Source organism: Thalassophryne amazonica, chromosome 10 (genome assembly GCF_902500255.1).
Source record: "Thalassophryne amazonica chromosome 10, fThaAma1.1, whole genome shotgun sequence".
Classification (NCBI taxonomy): domain Eukaryota; kingdom Metazoa; phylum Chordata; class Actinopteri; order Batrachoidiformes; family Batrachoididae; genus Thalassophryne; species Thalassophryne amazonica.
In genome coordinates, this window is record NC_047112.1 from 85,534,866 (window position 1) to 85,550,429 (window position 15,564).

The 15,564-nt window shown below is 41.5% G+C and overlaps 1 protein-coding gene across 1 annotated transcript in view; it reads left to right on the plus strand.

The window, feature by feature from the left end:
- The first annotated feature begins 3,106 nt into the window (after nt 1-3,106).
- plpp6 (phospholipid phosphatase 6) overlaps nt 3,107-15,564 on the plus strand; it is a 35,003-nt gene continuing 22,545 nt past the window's right edge. Inside the window, exon 1 of the mRNA XM_034180407.1 lies at nt 3,107-3,704. Coding sequence (XP_034036298.1) covers nt 3,215-3,704 — 490 coding nt within the window. The 5' untranslated portion in view covers nt 3,107-3,214. The remainder of the gene's footprint in view (nt 3,705-15,564) is intronic.

Sequence of the window (15,564 nt, forward strand, 5' to 3'; positions counted from 1 at the left end):
CCCCCCCACACACACACACACACACACACACTCGCGCGCATGTATAACATTTGTATGATCAATTTATCATATATTAGTGTTACTGTTAAAATTTAAATCTCCATTTCTGAAAACCCTGAATTAATAAATATGCCAGTGAGGTTTGCTTTTTCAAAATATGCTATTTCATTTTGTGTTGTCTAAGGCATTTGAAATTTCATGCTAAAGTTGTGGTATAGTATACTGACTAAACAATTACTTCAAATGTGCATAATTTCACAAACACCATATGTGCTAGGGCATATACAGACCCTACACTTTTTGTAGCCTCTAAATATGAAATTCATAATTTGATATGGATGCATAGTTTTGAGCCATTCAGCAGTTCAGCATGTGAGTTTTGTAACAATTTTTTGAAACATGGGTGTTGCAAAGGATTCAGAAAATTGATATAGAGTATTTAGAGCCACCAACCACTAATTTCCAGCACAGATGACAATCTTGTTATCAGCCCCAGCAATATTATATCAATTCTTTATTTCCAGCTTGACTTTTTACCTCTGCCAATGTTTTCACTCCTGTTTGTTTATTTGTGAACAGCCTAGAACCTACAATTTTTCATATATTGTTATTACATTTTTACAGAGGGTTCATATCATGAAGTCAAGAACTAATTCAATTTTCAAGTCAGGAAAAATATTGGAAAATCCCTATCCTTTAACAATGAATGAAGATTCTAAAATTTCTATCAAATTTCTTTCATATGTGATAGCATTATATAGGACTATCTTTTATCGACTGACAAAGTTTGATCCAGATTAGAGATTTTGTGGCGATTTAAATTTGGCATTGAAAACCCCATTTAATATATATTTTACATTATATCTTAATCAAATGTGCCCCAATTACTCCCATATTTGAAAGGTAGGGTGCAGACTGGCACTCACTATCACCTCACAAAGTTTGATCTGGTTCTGATCTTGATTGTGGATTTTGTGGACATATGAATTTAATACTGAACATCTTATACTCAACAAAAATATAAACGCAACACTTTTGGTTTTGCTCCCATTTTGTATGAGATTAACTCAACGATCTAAAACTTTTTCCACATACACAATATTACCATTTCCCTCAAATATTGTTCACAAACCAGTCTAAATCTGTGATAGTGAGCACTTCTCCTTTGCTGAGATAATCCATCCCACCTCACAGGTGTGCCACATATCTTGCCACATTGGAGAGGTGTTCTCTTCACGGATGATGCGAAGGAGATGTGTTGCACTGCATGAGGCAAATGGTGGTTACACCAGATACTGACTGGTATCCCCCCCCCCCCCCCAATAAAACAAAACTGCACCTTTCAGAGTGGCCTTTTATTGTGGGCAGTCTAAGGCACACCTGTGCACTAATCATGGTGTCTAATCAGCATTTTGGTATGGCACACCTGTGAGGTGGGATGGATTATCTCAACAAAGGAGAAGTGCTCACTATCACAGATTTAGACTGGTTTGTGAACAATATTTGAGAGAAATGGTAATATTGTATATGTGGAAAAAGTTTTAGATCTTTGAGTTCATCTCATACAAAATGGGAGCAAAACCAAAAGTGTTGCGTTTATATTTTTGTTGAGTGTATTTGGTGTACATCTTGCATTATATCTCAATCAAAAGTGCCTCAATCACTCTCAATTGTGACAATGAGGTGCAAATTGGCACTCTTAATGAATAGACTAAGTTTGATCCTCATCTGATCTGTATTGCGGAATTAGCAGATATTTGATTTTAACATTGAAAAGCCTTTTGATCTGTATTTTGTATTATATTTTAGCTTTTGAAAAGCCACATCTTATGGAAGCCCGTTTGCGCCACTTGAAAAAAGTTTTTTTGATTAATTGCGAGATAGTATCTCACAATTTTGACTTATCTCACAATTCTGAGTTACTATCTCGCAATTCTGAGATACTTTATGTTACGAAATGCATTGCCCCCTATGGTCATTCCATTCGATCATTGAAAGCTATTTTCGGTGTGGTTTCACAAACAGTGAGATTCGGACGCTATTACATGAGGAGCGAAACTGTCCGTCTGTTGTTAAGACTCATGGATGGTGGTGGCGTAGATTTACGAGCAAGGCATCGCTTGAGACGTGTTGTGCCGGATTCAGCACCCCTGCCGTGAAAAGCACCCCCTTCACGGGAACGCGCATTTGAACCTCGTCGCCTTTAAACTCACATTTAACAGCACAGATACACAGTTTGCGCAACAAAAACGTACACAAATCAATATGATCCTTATTCTTTCTCACGTTGTCTCCAGATATGTGGGAGTGAACAGAATATGTTCATATTTACGAGCACTAATTGGCTGGTTTTGTTCAGTAGGAACGAAGGGTCCGATATTATCATGTTTATTTTATGACGTTTCATCACACGATGGTGTTTGTTTTAGTGTTTATTTGTTTAAATGATTTTAATTTAATTCATTGACCTTATAAATGAATATGCAGCTTGAATCACTGTGGAACGTTTGAGGACCCTGTTGAAATTAGCGTCCATTCCTATTGTCTGTATATGTATTATGTCTGTATATATATTAATTTATTCAGAGTATCCTAATCATCATCAGAATTATTATTATTATTATGATTATAAAAATGTACACAAAACAATGGTTATCATTCCATGTAATAGTAACTCAGAATTGCGAGATAATAAGTCAGAATTGTGAGATACTATCTCGCAGTTAATCAAAAAAAACTTTTTTTCAAGTGGCGCAAACGGGCTTCCATAATATCTAACAGGACTTTGACCTTGAAAATTTTTTCCAAGGTAAAAATTTGTGGAATTGGAAACTTGGAGGATGGTTGCACTGTACAAGCGTGGCAAATGAAATAAATTGAAATTTAATTGAATTATATTACAGTCGTTCCCCCCCCCCCCCCGCCCCCACTCCGAATTTGAAACAGGCGCAGTCTGGTTTTGTGTATTTAAAATTATATATATATATATATATATATATATATATATATATATATATATATATATATATATATATATATATATATATATATATATATATATATATATATATAATTGTAAGACTTCATTTCCCAGGTAGCTTTGCGGCAAAGATGGCGTTTGTGGCGAGTGCTTGCGAACGTGTTATGAATTCTCAAAACAAACGCTAAAAGGTACTGCAAGATAACTCTTATAACACCAACGGTTCGCGACAGAATGCCTTCGCCAAAGTCCAAATCTGCCGCTCGCAGTGGAGGCAGCCCGGTGCTCGGGAGCTCCAACGACCGCTACGAGTTCAAGTCATTGACCAAACCGCTGAACAGGTCTCCTTCTCCGCACCTCCGGCAGCGCCAGGGCTCCGACCCCACCGCCGCCCGGCTCCGCGCCTCAGACAGCCCGACCCCGCGCCGCGGCTCCAGCTCCTCCACGGGCTCGACGGGCCAGGTGGGACAGGAAGAGGACGGGATCCGGCTGAACCCGTCCTTTTTCGCTGTGGCGCTGAGCTCGCTGCTGGCCGTGGACCTGTGGTTGTCCAAGCGGCTGGGAGTGTGCGCCTGCGAGGACTCGTCGTGGGGCAGCGTTCGACCCTTAATGAAACTGATCGAGGTGTCGGGACACGGCATCCCGTGGCTGGCTGGGACCGTCTACTGCCTGTGCAAGAGTGACAGCGCCACCGGACAGGAAGTCATGCTCAATCTGCTGATGGGTAAAAACACAATAAGCCACAGATTCAGACGCGTTCCCACACAATGACCGTGATTTATAACATTTTGTTATCAAAACCTTATGACAAAAAAAATGTATTTGAAGCTTGATGTTTTGCATGCTAAAAATGAACTTCGTTATAAAAAACGGTAAATATAACAAACAACCAAGCAATGTATATCACACTGCCTTTACTTGGATCTGCAGTCTTTGTGTTGCTTCGTTTAGTGTTTGCATTAATTTAATCTTTAGTGCAATTGAGATCAAGATCTCTTTTACAAGGGAGACCTGGACAATTACGAAGTTTCCACTCCACCTAACCTGCATGTCTTTAGATGTGGGAAGAAGACGGAGCACCCGGGGAGAACCCAAACATGGGGAGAACATGCAAACTCCGAAGGCCACAGGTGGGAATCGATCCCATGACCTTCTTGCTGTGAGGCAACAGTGCTAACCACTAATTCACCGTGCTGCCCAAAGTAGACTTATTGTTTATTTTGGCCCCACCTAGTTGGTGGCATTGCAATTGCGACCACTTGTCTCCTGGTGTGCTCACATTAGCTTCAAGCCACAGAGGAAAAGCAGCAACTTGCCATTCATTTTCAGTGAGAGTGGGCGTTTTGCAGCAGTAAGAGACAGCGGTTGCTCTGCCGCTAGCTAGGCAGGGGTAAAATAGACTTGAAGTCTATTTAATGCAAATACTGAGTGACACGGTGACTGCCAATCCGAGTGACTAGGCAGAGTGATGTTAGCTCGAATGAATTTATCCAAGGTGGCAGAAAACACTCCAAAACAGCTGCATTTCTGTATAAATCAGTTTTTCATATATTTTGCAAAAGTTAGATAGAAATAAGCACTTCTAAATCTAAAAACTACATTATTGTAACCAGATAACACCTCTGAAGTTATTTACAAGACATCTTATGAAGATGAAGTGTGTGTACCCCAGGAACGCCCATCAAGCAACCAAACCAACTGACAGCAGAGCGTCTGTCGTCTCTTGCTGCTGCAAAATGCCCACTCTGATTGAAAATTAATAGAAAGTTGCCGCATTGCCGCTCTCGCTTTCTGCTATTGTGACTGTACCGTGATCAGAAATGAGCGGGTCAGTTTGCCTGTCTCTTGAATGTGGTCTTAGCCGTGATTGAAGGCATTGTGGAGAGTGCTGTCGGGCCACCTGTGTGCAATCTACACAGTGACAATTCCCAAAGTGTTTTTCTGTATTGTTTATTTGGTAAAATACACTCAACAAAAATATAAACGCAACACTTTTGGTTTTGCTCCCATTTTGTATGAGATGAACTCAAAGATCTAAAACTTTTTCCACGTACACAATATCACCATTTCCCTCAAATATTGTTCACAAACCAGTCTAAATCTGTGATAGTGAGCACTTCTCATTTGCTGAGATAATCCATCCCACCTCACAGGTGTGCCATATCAAGATGCTGATTACACACCATGATTAGTGCACAGGTGTGCCTTAGACTGCCCACAATAAAAGGCCACTCTGAAAGGTGCAGTTTTATCACACAGCACAATGCCACAGATGTCGCAAGATTTGAGGGAGCGTGCAATTGGCATGCTGACAGCAGGAATGTCAACCAGAGCTGTTGCTCGTGTATTGAATGTTCATTTCTCTACCATAAGCCATCTACAAAGGCATTTCAGAAAATTTGGCAGTACATCCAACCAGCCTCACAACCACAGACCACGTGTAACCACACCAGCCCAGGACCTCCACATCCAGCATGTTCACCTCCAAGATCGTCTGAGACCAGCCACTCGGACAGCTGCTGAAACAATCGGTTTGCATAACCAATGAATTTCTGCACAAACTGTCAGAAGCTGTCTCAGGGAAGCTCATCTGCATGCTCATCATCCTCATTGGGGTCTCGACCTGACTCCAGTTCATCGTCGTAACCGACTTGAGTGGGCAAATGCTCACATTCGCTGCCATTTGGCACGTTGGAGAGGTGTTCTCTTCACGTATGAATCCCGGTTCACACTGTTCAGGGCAGATGGCAGACAGCGTGTGTGGCGTCGTGTGGGTGAGCGGTTTTCTGATGTCAATGTTGTGGATCGAGTGGCCCATGGTGGCGGTGGGGTTATGGTATGGGCAGGCATCTGTTATGGACGAAGAACACAGGTGCATTTTATTGATGGCATTTTGAATGCACAGAGATACCGTGACGAGATCCTGAGGCCCACTGTTGTGCCATACATCCAAGAACATCACCTCATGTTGCAGCAGGATAATGCACGGCCCCATGTTGCAAGGATCTGTACACAATTCTTGGAAGCTGAAAATGTCCCAGTTCTTGCATGGCCGGCATACTCGCCGGACATGTCACCCATTGAGCATGTTTGGGATGCTCTGGACCGGCGTATACAACAGCGTGTACCAGTTCCTGCCAATATCCAGCAACTTCACACAGCCATTGAAGAGGAGTGGACCAACATTCCACAGGCCACAGTTGACAACCTGATCAACTCTATGCGAAGGAGATGTGTTGCACTGCATGAGGCAAATGGTGGTCACACCAGATACTGACTGGTATCCCCCCCAATAAAACAAAACTGCACCTTTCAGAGTGGCCTTTTATTGTGGACAGTCTAAGGCACACCTGTGCACTAATCATGGTGTCTAATCAGCATCTTGATATGGCACACCTGTGAGGTGGGATGGATTATCTCAGCAAAGGAGAAGTGCTCACTATCACAGATTTAGACTGGTTTGTGAACAATATTTGAGGGAAATGGTGATATTGTGTATGTGAAAAAAGTTTTAGATCTTTGAGTTCATCTCATACAAAATGGGAGCAAAACCAAAAGTGTTGCGTTTATATTTTTGTTGAGTGTATATTGTCACTTCAGAAAAAAAAATTTATATATATATATATATATATATATATATATATATATGAAAGGCTCATTTTGGCTGATATTAACTGATATCAGTTGGGCTCAAGTAAAAATACTTTCTGCTGTTTATGTCATACAGAAAGCCTTTGTAAAACACATTCAGGCTGTTTCCCAGGTGTTCTCAGGCACAAGCATAGCCAGAAAATTAGTCTGGTACCTCTCACTCACTCACTCACTCACTCATCTTCAACCGCTTATCCAAGAACGGGTCATGGGGGGCTGGAGCCTATCCCAGCAGTCATACAACCAGTCATGGGCGCAATTTGGTGGGGGATGGGGGGACATGTTCCCCCCACCTTTTCAACCTGGGGGCCTGGGGGGACAGAATATGGTATGTCCCCCCCACCTTCTGACATATATGTGTGTACTTTAAAACATGCTATGCCAGTCTTATGTGCAAACCATGTCAGTCTTATCTGCAAAACCATGTCAGAATAGTATCTTTGTTTCTGCAAGTTTGTATTTTTAGCAGCATTGACTTGTTTACAACACCTGTTTCTTGTTTGTCACATTCGGAATTTTCTGGGACTGCATTTGCTTAGATTTGAAACCAAAAATAGTTGCCTCTAGGGACTAGTGTCTACACATAAGTATCAATGGACCATATGCTAATTTACTAAATTCTGAAAGTTAGAAAAGGAAATCAGAAAAGCTATCTGGGACCTCAGAAAGCCCATCTGCAATTATTGCTTAAAGTAAGTCCCTTCGGCTGCTCTCTAGTTTGCACTTGGGGTCGCCACAGCAAATCCAAGGTGGATCTGCATGTTGAATTGTCACAGGTTTTACGCCGGATGCCCTTCCTGATGCAACTCCACATTACATGGAGAAACGTGGCAGGGGTGGGATTTGAACCCGGAACCTTCTGCACTGAAACCAAGCACATTAACCACTTGGCCACCACCCCTGCATCTGTAGTTATTGCTTGATCTAAAAAAAAATCAGTCTATACAAGCGAAATTATGTTCAGTATGAGTGTTGTCATTGGTGCCACTTCGAAAATTAAATTCATGATAAGTAATTTATCCTAAACTTACGATCTGTTGTTTTTTCAAACTTATGCAAAAACAAATCTTGAGAAAAAAATACAGTATGCAATAGTTAATTATTAAGAGCCTGTTCTTTCATATTTACGAATAGATTTTACCACATTACAGTTGTTTTTTTTAATGAAAACTCAACCTATCATTCTTTTTGAGTTCTACACATATGGTGATACCTTATTTACACCAGGATGTTAATAAAATCAATGCTGGCTATTCTCAGAATAAAGTACTTATATCCACAGTTTCAGATTGCATCAGTCAAATGGTGTCCACTTTATGGTCTTCTCAAAACATTAAAATTACTGTTCTGGATGCTCAGAATGCTTCTGAGCTTATTTAGAAACCATTGGCTCCTGGGGGCCTATAGCGGCCCCCAGGCCCTATATATATATATATATATATATATATATATATATATATATATATATATATATATATATATATATATATATATATATATATATATACACACAACAGGGTTGTATGAAATGTAAATGTATTCCGATACAGTTACTAGTTACCTGTTGAAAAATGTAATCGGTAACGTAATCCAAGTACCATAATATTAAAGTAATGTAATTTCATTACTTTAAATTACTTCTGGATTACTTCAATATCAAATATGCTAATACAGACAAAAGAAACTAAATAGAAATAGTCTTGACTACATAGTACGGTTTATTAAGCAAAAATAAAACTGTTTCTTTTACATGGCATGCTCTGTTTTACTTCACATTATGAATTAAGAGCACCCTCAATATTGTTTTAAACACACCCAGTGTTCACCTGCTAAATTTTCAACAAAAAATGCCAAACAAATGAAGGATAATAAAACTCAGGCGTGTGCGGATGAATCTGTAATTAAGTGGCTTGCAGAACAATATACAAAACAAAAAAAAAGTCTGCTACTTGTTCAGTAAATTTGCACCATGTTTAACATATCGGTCCACTTATTGAACTTTCAAAATAAGAACAGCAGCATAATGAAAACCATTAAGTAAATACTGTCAGTAAGGAGGCGTGGTCGCCATTTTAATTCCGGGCAAGTTAGTGATTTACGTGCATAGAAGTTCAAGAAACAGGTGGAATATGCCGGAAAGCTGCGCATGTTGGCAAAGCCACAAGCGGAGGAACAACGGAGACAATATTTCCTTCCGTAAGTAAGTGGTTTTGGTTCTTTTTGTCGCTTTGTCCGTGATATTTGGATGACAGCTGTATGTCTCCTGTCGTACCTGTGTCGCCCGATGACACGGACCATTAACTCTTCACTTATGTCTAGTTGATATTTTCCACTGCTAGACCAATGTCTAGTTAAAATACGAGGTCTGTGAGAAAAGTATCTGACCTTATTATTTTTTTAAAAACCATATGGATTTGAATCACATGTGATTACATCAGCCAAGCTTGAACCCTCGTGGGCATGCGAGAGTTTTTTCACGCCTGTCGGTGACGTCATTCGCCTGTGAGCACGCCTTGTGGAAGGAGTGGTCCAGCCCCCTCGTCGGAATTCCTTTGTCTGAAAAGTTGCTGAGAGACTGGTGCTGTGCTTGATCAAAATTTTTTCAAAAACTGTGAGGCACATCCGAGTGGACACCATTCGAGAAATTCAGCTGGTTTTCGGTGAAAATTTTAACGGCTCATGAGAGATTTTGGATTGTTTCTATCGCTGTAAGGACTTCCCACGGAGCGGGACGTCGCGCAGCGCTTCGAGGTGACGTCGTCATCCTGTTTCAAGCTGAAAACCTCCAATTTTAAGCCTCTGTTGACCCAGGACGTCGTGAGAGAACAGAGAACTTTCAGAAGAGGTCTGAATCAGCAGTTTATCCGGACATTCCACTGTTAAAGGAGATTTTTTTTAATGAAAGACGTGCGGACGGATTGGCGCGTCGGGCGCGGCGCGCCCACCACAGGAAAAACACCTCCGTTGGAAGCCTTAAGGACAAGTTGGAACATGCCCTGCTGTTAAACAATTTCTCAGATACTCACTCAACTGAAAGCCACCAAAAGCCGCCTGGATTTTACAAATAGTTATCAACACGGAAATCTCCATTCTCATTAAGAGTTGTCGTCTCTTCCCTGTGCAGCCGTGAGCTCACTGAACTGAGTGTTGCGCTTGAAGCAGCGTGTGCACAGCCAAGTTGGCTGAAAGTCCACATCTCTGGAAAAATGAGTATTCGCGACTGTTTGACTGTCTGCTTGTGGGTAGGATGAGAGTATTTATCCAGAAAGGATTATAAATCAAATTATTAGTGTTACCTTCCCATTTGACAGGGTAAGGGTGGTGGCCAAGAGATTAAGTGTGCTTGTTTCCAGTGCGGAAGGTCCCCAGTTCAAGGCCACCCCTCCCTATTCTCAGTGTAATGTGGAGTTATGTCAGGATGTGTGTTTGGTGTAAAACCAGTGCCAAATCAACATGTGCCAAATCTCTTGTAGAAAAAAACAGATGTTGAAGTCATAAAGTCAAATCAGTTTTCCTCCTTTTTTGATCTTTGTCTGCTGTTCTTTTTATTGGCCATTCACACCAGATCACACAGGTCAAAGTTCAGTTTCATTGAACTTTGACCTTGGTGCGCTGTCAGCTAATCAGCTACAGGACAGCAACCCCCCCCAACTGCAGATGGTGATGTGTGTCAGAGAGCTCACGCCAAGTTCTTTAAAGTGCGTATCGCTAATAAATAAATGTGAAATGAGCTGACTATTCTAAATAAAGAGAATTATGAAATTATTGATCAGTGTATTTCATTTTGTCTTGGTGCCAATTGCTGAGAGAAATTAAGTCATAGACATTGGGAAATCAGCATGATTTCACCTGCCTCTGATAAACGCTCAGAAACCTCATGCTGTGAGGAGGAATATGAGTTTTGGTGACATCATCTCAGGTTCTGCTTCTAAAATGAATGGGGATGTAAACCCCCCCCCCCCCCCCCCAATTGTGAAATCAGTGTTTTTTTGTTGACTTTGACGGTGAATCAGTCAAAAATGGTTAAAATCTGTGTTTGGCAAGCATGTAGTTACATGGCTAGTGTTGCTTATTAGATGGACAGTTTTTCCAAAGATTTAACTTTTTTTTTTCTTGCATGGACTTTGAGAACTAATTTAGGTTAGAGTGCTGAATCTGAGCTCCTCTATCACATCACGTTTTTTGCAACCTGCATGTCCTATATTGATGGATTATGCAAAAGTTGCTCATTCACTCACAAGTGTGACACCAGTAATCCTGCACAAAAACATCTTAAAAAACATAGGTTTTAAACCAGCTTCGCAAAATGTGAACAAGACCCTTAATGTCATTTATGGCGCCGAAGAGGTGTACGATTGTAGTTTTTGCTTCAGTGTTTGATACAAGAAATGTTTTTCGTATCTCAAAAACACGATGTGATCGACAAAAACTAACAGAGTAGGATTCAACGCCCATAAATTGCCCAAATCCATTTTTGTTTTTATAGTGCATCTCGTACAAACACCACAAGTGCAGCCCAGCACAGCGTGAGAATGGTTTTTCAAAACATGCACTTTTTGTGTGAAGGTCATATTGAAAGTTTCTGTAAATTAAACATATGCTGCAAAACATTTAAAGAAAGTTTTGTGTTAAGAGTGTTATACTAAATTTTGACAACTTTTTGACACTTTTTACTGCAGGCAAATAGCCTCCTCAAATGTTAGTATCAGCCTCCAAATCATCAGTGATCATGTAGCCTGTTAAAAATCCATATCAGTCTTCCCCTAAATTTTAATTTTAATATTTATAGCCTGTACCTCCAAAAAATACAAATTAACAAGGATCTCAAAGTGTTAGAATATTTCATAAGACCAATAAAAATAATGATTTATCCACAGATAATCAATATGGACTCAGAACCAACAGCTCAATGTCACTTGCACTGATTGAACTCATTGAGGAATTCACCAACAGCATAGAAAAGAAAATGTACTCCGTGGGAATCTTCATAGATTTGAAAAAAAGCATTTGACACCATTAACCACAGTATGTTAATCGAAAAAATGGAAAGGTATGACATCAGAGGAATTGTACTAACCAGGTTGAACAACTATTTAACAAACAGGCAGCAATTTGTACAGATTGGTGACTATAAATCATCATGTATGAATATCACCTGTGGTGTTCTACAAAATAGTCTGGAGCCTCCACTGCCAATCGTATTAGGACTCAGGAAATAACAGGACTCTAGGCTCAGGGTTCCTGCTCTGTTTAGTACCAACAAGTCAAAAACCTTTCAGTTCACCAAATACATTGACATTTACCAGATGTAGGCCTGGTTTGTGTTTGCTGTTGTGTAGTCTGGCTGTTACATCTCATTCATTGTGCAATTGAAAGTTGACATTGGAATATGCTTGATCTTTCACCCTGGATCCTGATTCTTGTGTCGATGCTTTTCTCTGCCAGCAGAGGGCGATGTCTAGTCAGTCTTGGTTGTTGATGCTTGCTGTTAATAATCTGAGTCTGACTGTATGATACTTTCTAATAGGCCATAAATGCACATGCTGACAAGGGGCTGAGAGAGATTTTAATGTTTTTAAGCAATCTGTTGTGGAAAGAGTAATACAGGATTACTGGGATGGGGATTAGTTTGTGGTTTGTGAATGCTTTTGTAGTACAGCCTTGTTCATGGCTGTGCCACTCGCAGGCTGTGAGGAGCTGCTGTGCAAAGCCCTCAGCTTCATTCCAGAAGCAGCTTGGAGTTTGCTCAGTGGCACCAGAATGGTGTTAATGAGGGTGAAGCCAATGCTGTTCTTTCACCTTCCCCACCAAACAATTTGTTCCACCTGGTTGGGTGTCACAAGACTGCTTCTTTGGCTATTAACCTTCCTAAGGCAAGTGATGTTTAAGTAGAGTAATTGAAAATATTGCGCCCTGTCTTCCACATGGCACAAAGGATTACACAGCCAACGTAATTGTAGTTGTTAATGTACAACTTCTGCAGCTGTGGTTTTCATGCCCAGCTCCCATGTTGTGTATACTTCAATTATTGCACTCCTCATGCATTGTATGAGGAGCTTCGGTGCACAGCTATTTTCAGATTTCTCCAGAGATGTTCAATCAGATTCAGGTCTGGGCTCTGGCTGGATCACTCAAGGACATTCACAGAGTTGTCCTGAAGCCACTCCTTTCATATCTTGGCTGTGTGCTTAGGGTCATTGTCCTGCTGAAAGATAAACGGTCACCCCAATTCTGAGGTCAAAAGCCCTTTGGAGCAGGTTTTCATCCAGGATGTCTCTGTAAATTGGTACATTCATCTTTCCCTCAATCCTGACCAGTCTCCCAGTTCCTGCCACTGAAAAACATCCCCACAGCATAATGCTGCCCCCACCATGTTTCACTTGTAGGGATGGTGCCTGATTCCTCCAAATATGACACCTGGCATTCACGCCAAAGAGTTCAATCTTTGTCTCATCAGACCAGAGAATTTTGTTTCTCATGGTCTGAGAGTCTTTCAGGTGCCTTTTGGCAAACTCCAGACAGGCTGCTGTGTGCCTTTTACTAAAGAGTGGTTGGACTATGGTAGAGTGGCCATTGATTGATGGATTGCTGCGGACCCGGCGCCACGAGGGGGTGTTTGGGGGCGACGCCCCCTCACGTCATCAACCTCGCCCCCTCGGATGTGAGAGTTATCAAAAATAAAAAAGAAAGAAAAGAAATACTGGAAAATATAGCACCTCGCAGTTTCGCAGATTTTTTTAATCCAATTTTGCATGCTTTTTTTTTTTTTTTTTTTTTTTTTTTTTTTTTTAACAGCGCATTGTGCTCTGCGTCCTCATCAAGCAGGCCGGTGTTCTGTCGAGATGACGGGACACCTGTTGCGGCACCACGAAGGGAGAGTACGTGCATTGTGTTCTGCGTGTCTGTTTATAAGAATCTTCTCGCCCAGAAGAAAAAAGAGCGCCAACAACTACCCATAACTGCGTTCTTCACTTGGAAAAAGACACCTGCAGCGAGGTGTGAGTGGAAAAAGGCGCCAGGACGAAGAGGCGCGATCAGAGGAACAGTGAAATACTGGTCAGTCAATATTAATAATTTCTTATGTGTCCAACCTCGTAGGTTGATCGTTAAAATTAAATTTGTTAGTTCTAAAAGCCATCTTAATTATTTATAGGAAAACGTTCTATTTTTATTTCTCAAACAAATGTTTGGGCCTGAAAACAGGTTGGTCTTATTTTTCTACTAAGGTTTTGAACTTTGAGAGTGTTTACACACGAGAGAAAAGTGAGAAAATGTTAATGCCTGTTTGAGAAAAGTGTATAGCGTGTAGTGAGGGGTTTTACAGCCTTAAAACGTCTATAATAATTGTAAAAAATAACGCTGACTACTTCACGGATTTCGCCTACTGCGGACTGTTTTTAGAATGTAACTCCCGCGATAAACGAGGGACCACTATACATCTACATGAAAGGTTTATCTTTGACCCGTTTTATCTTTGACCCAATTGTGCTGTGTTTGCGCTTGTGATGGAGGGCTGTATTCAGCGGTGATTCAGCAGAGGGAGTGCTTTAGTTTAGTTTAGTTTAGTGCGAAGACAAGATGGCGCGTGTGTGTGTTCCGGCTGCTGCTTGCCTGTTACCATATCGTATTTCTGTTATTTTCCTGATTGTGTGTGCTGTCATATCAGCTTTGACGGATAGCGATTGCGTGAGTGCAATACAAATTTATGATCGCGACTCTTTTTAAAATTAAAGAGACAGTGGAATGCCTCTTTCATGACTGGGATAGCTACAAGCAAACTTTCCCACCTCCGTTTGTGTGTTCCCCCTCCTCCCGGGAATACCTGATGTTGTGGCGACGTCCAGGTAGTCCGAAAAAGAGGAGAAGAGGCTGCAGAGCGGGTGTCCAGGTTCGGATCAGAGGAGGAGTGTGGCGTGCGGCTCGTGGATACCGAAGCTACAGGTGGCTTCGTCCAGTTCCACTCTTGCAGGGCCATACGGCTGGCGGTGCGGCTCTGTTCATGCATCCCGCCACTCCTCTGTGTTGCAGGACTCAGCCTGGACATCACTGGGTCTCCGATGGACGAGTCGCTTGGGTCCCGGGTCCGTTCCTGTTTTCCGTGTTTACATCTCGGGAGCAGCGTGGGTTTCGCCGGTACAGTGGTGCCTCACGTGACCGTGGGAGATGTCTGCAGCCTATCCTGCTGTGTTCAGCGGACTCGACTACCGCCTCATTGTTGAGTCGGATTGGATTATTGAATGCGCGCTCTATTTCAAATAAAGCGTTCTCAATTAATGAGCTTTTTGTCAGGAAAAACTTGGACTTTTTCCTCACAGAAACATGGCAGAGGGAAAATGAATGCATCCATTTAAATGAGCTCTGTCCTGCGGGTTGCTTAGCGGTGGGTAAGCCCCGCCCCTGTCGTGCGGGGGGAGGACTGGCTGCTGTGTACCGGGACCGGTACACATGCAGACTGTAGGATACGAGCCATGCCCCTCTTTTGAGGTGCTCATGATGGAAGTTGGTTCCTCACATAAATTTTATAGTATTTTGATCTATCGACCTCCTGGCCCTGCTGGGACTTTTCTTAAGGCTTTTACTGACTTTTTATCGTCTATAATTAGATTGGAAAAGGTCTTAATTTTGGGTGATTTTAATTTCCAGATTGATGTTGATTCTTCTACTTCAGCAAGAGAGCTTATAACTATGACAGAGGCTTTTAATTTTAAACAGTATGTGTCAGGTCCCACTCACAAGGGTCACACGTTGGATCTGGTTTTTGCACTGGGCCTGGAAATTACCAATGTATGTGTGGAGGATGTTCTTCTGAGTGATCATTGTTGTGTTTTCTTTGATTTGATGGTGCCTTCTGAGCCTCGACCTGTTTCTACTAAGGCAGAAAGGAGAATTATCACAGAGACAACAGCTACGCTTTTCTGTGATAAATTCAACCC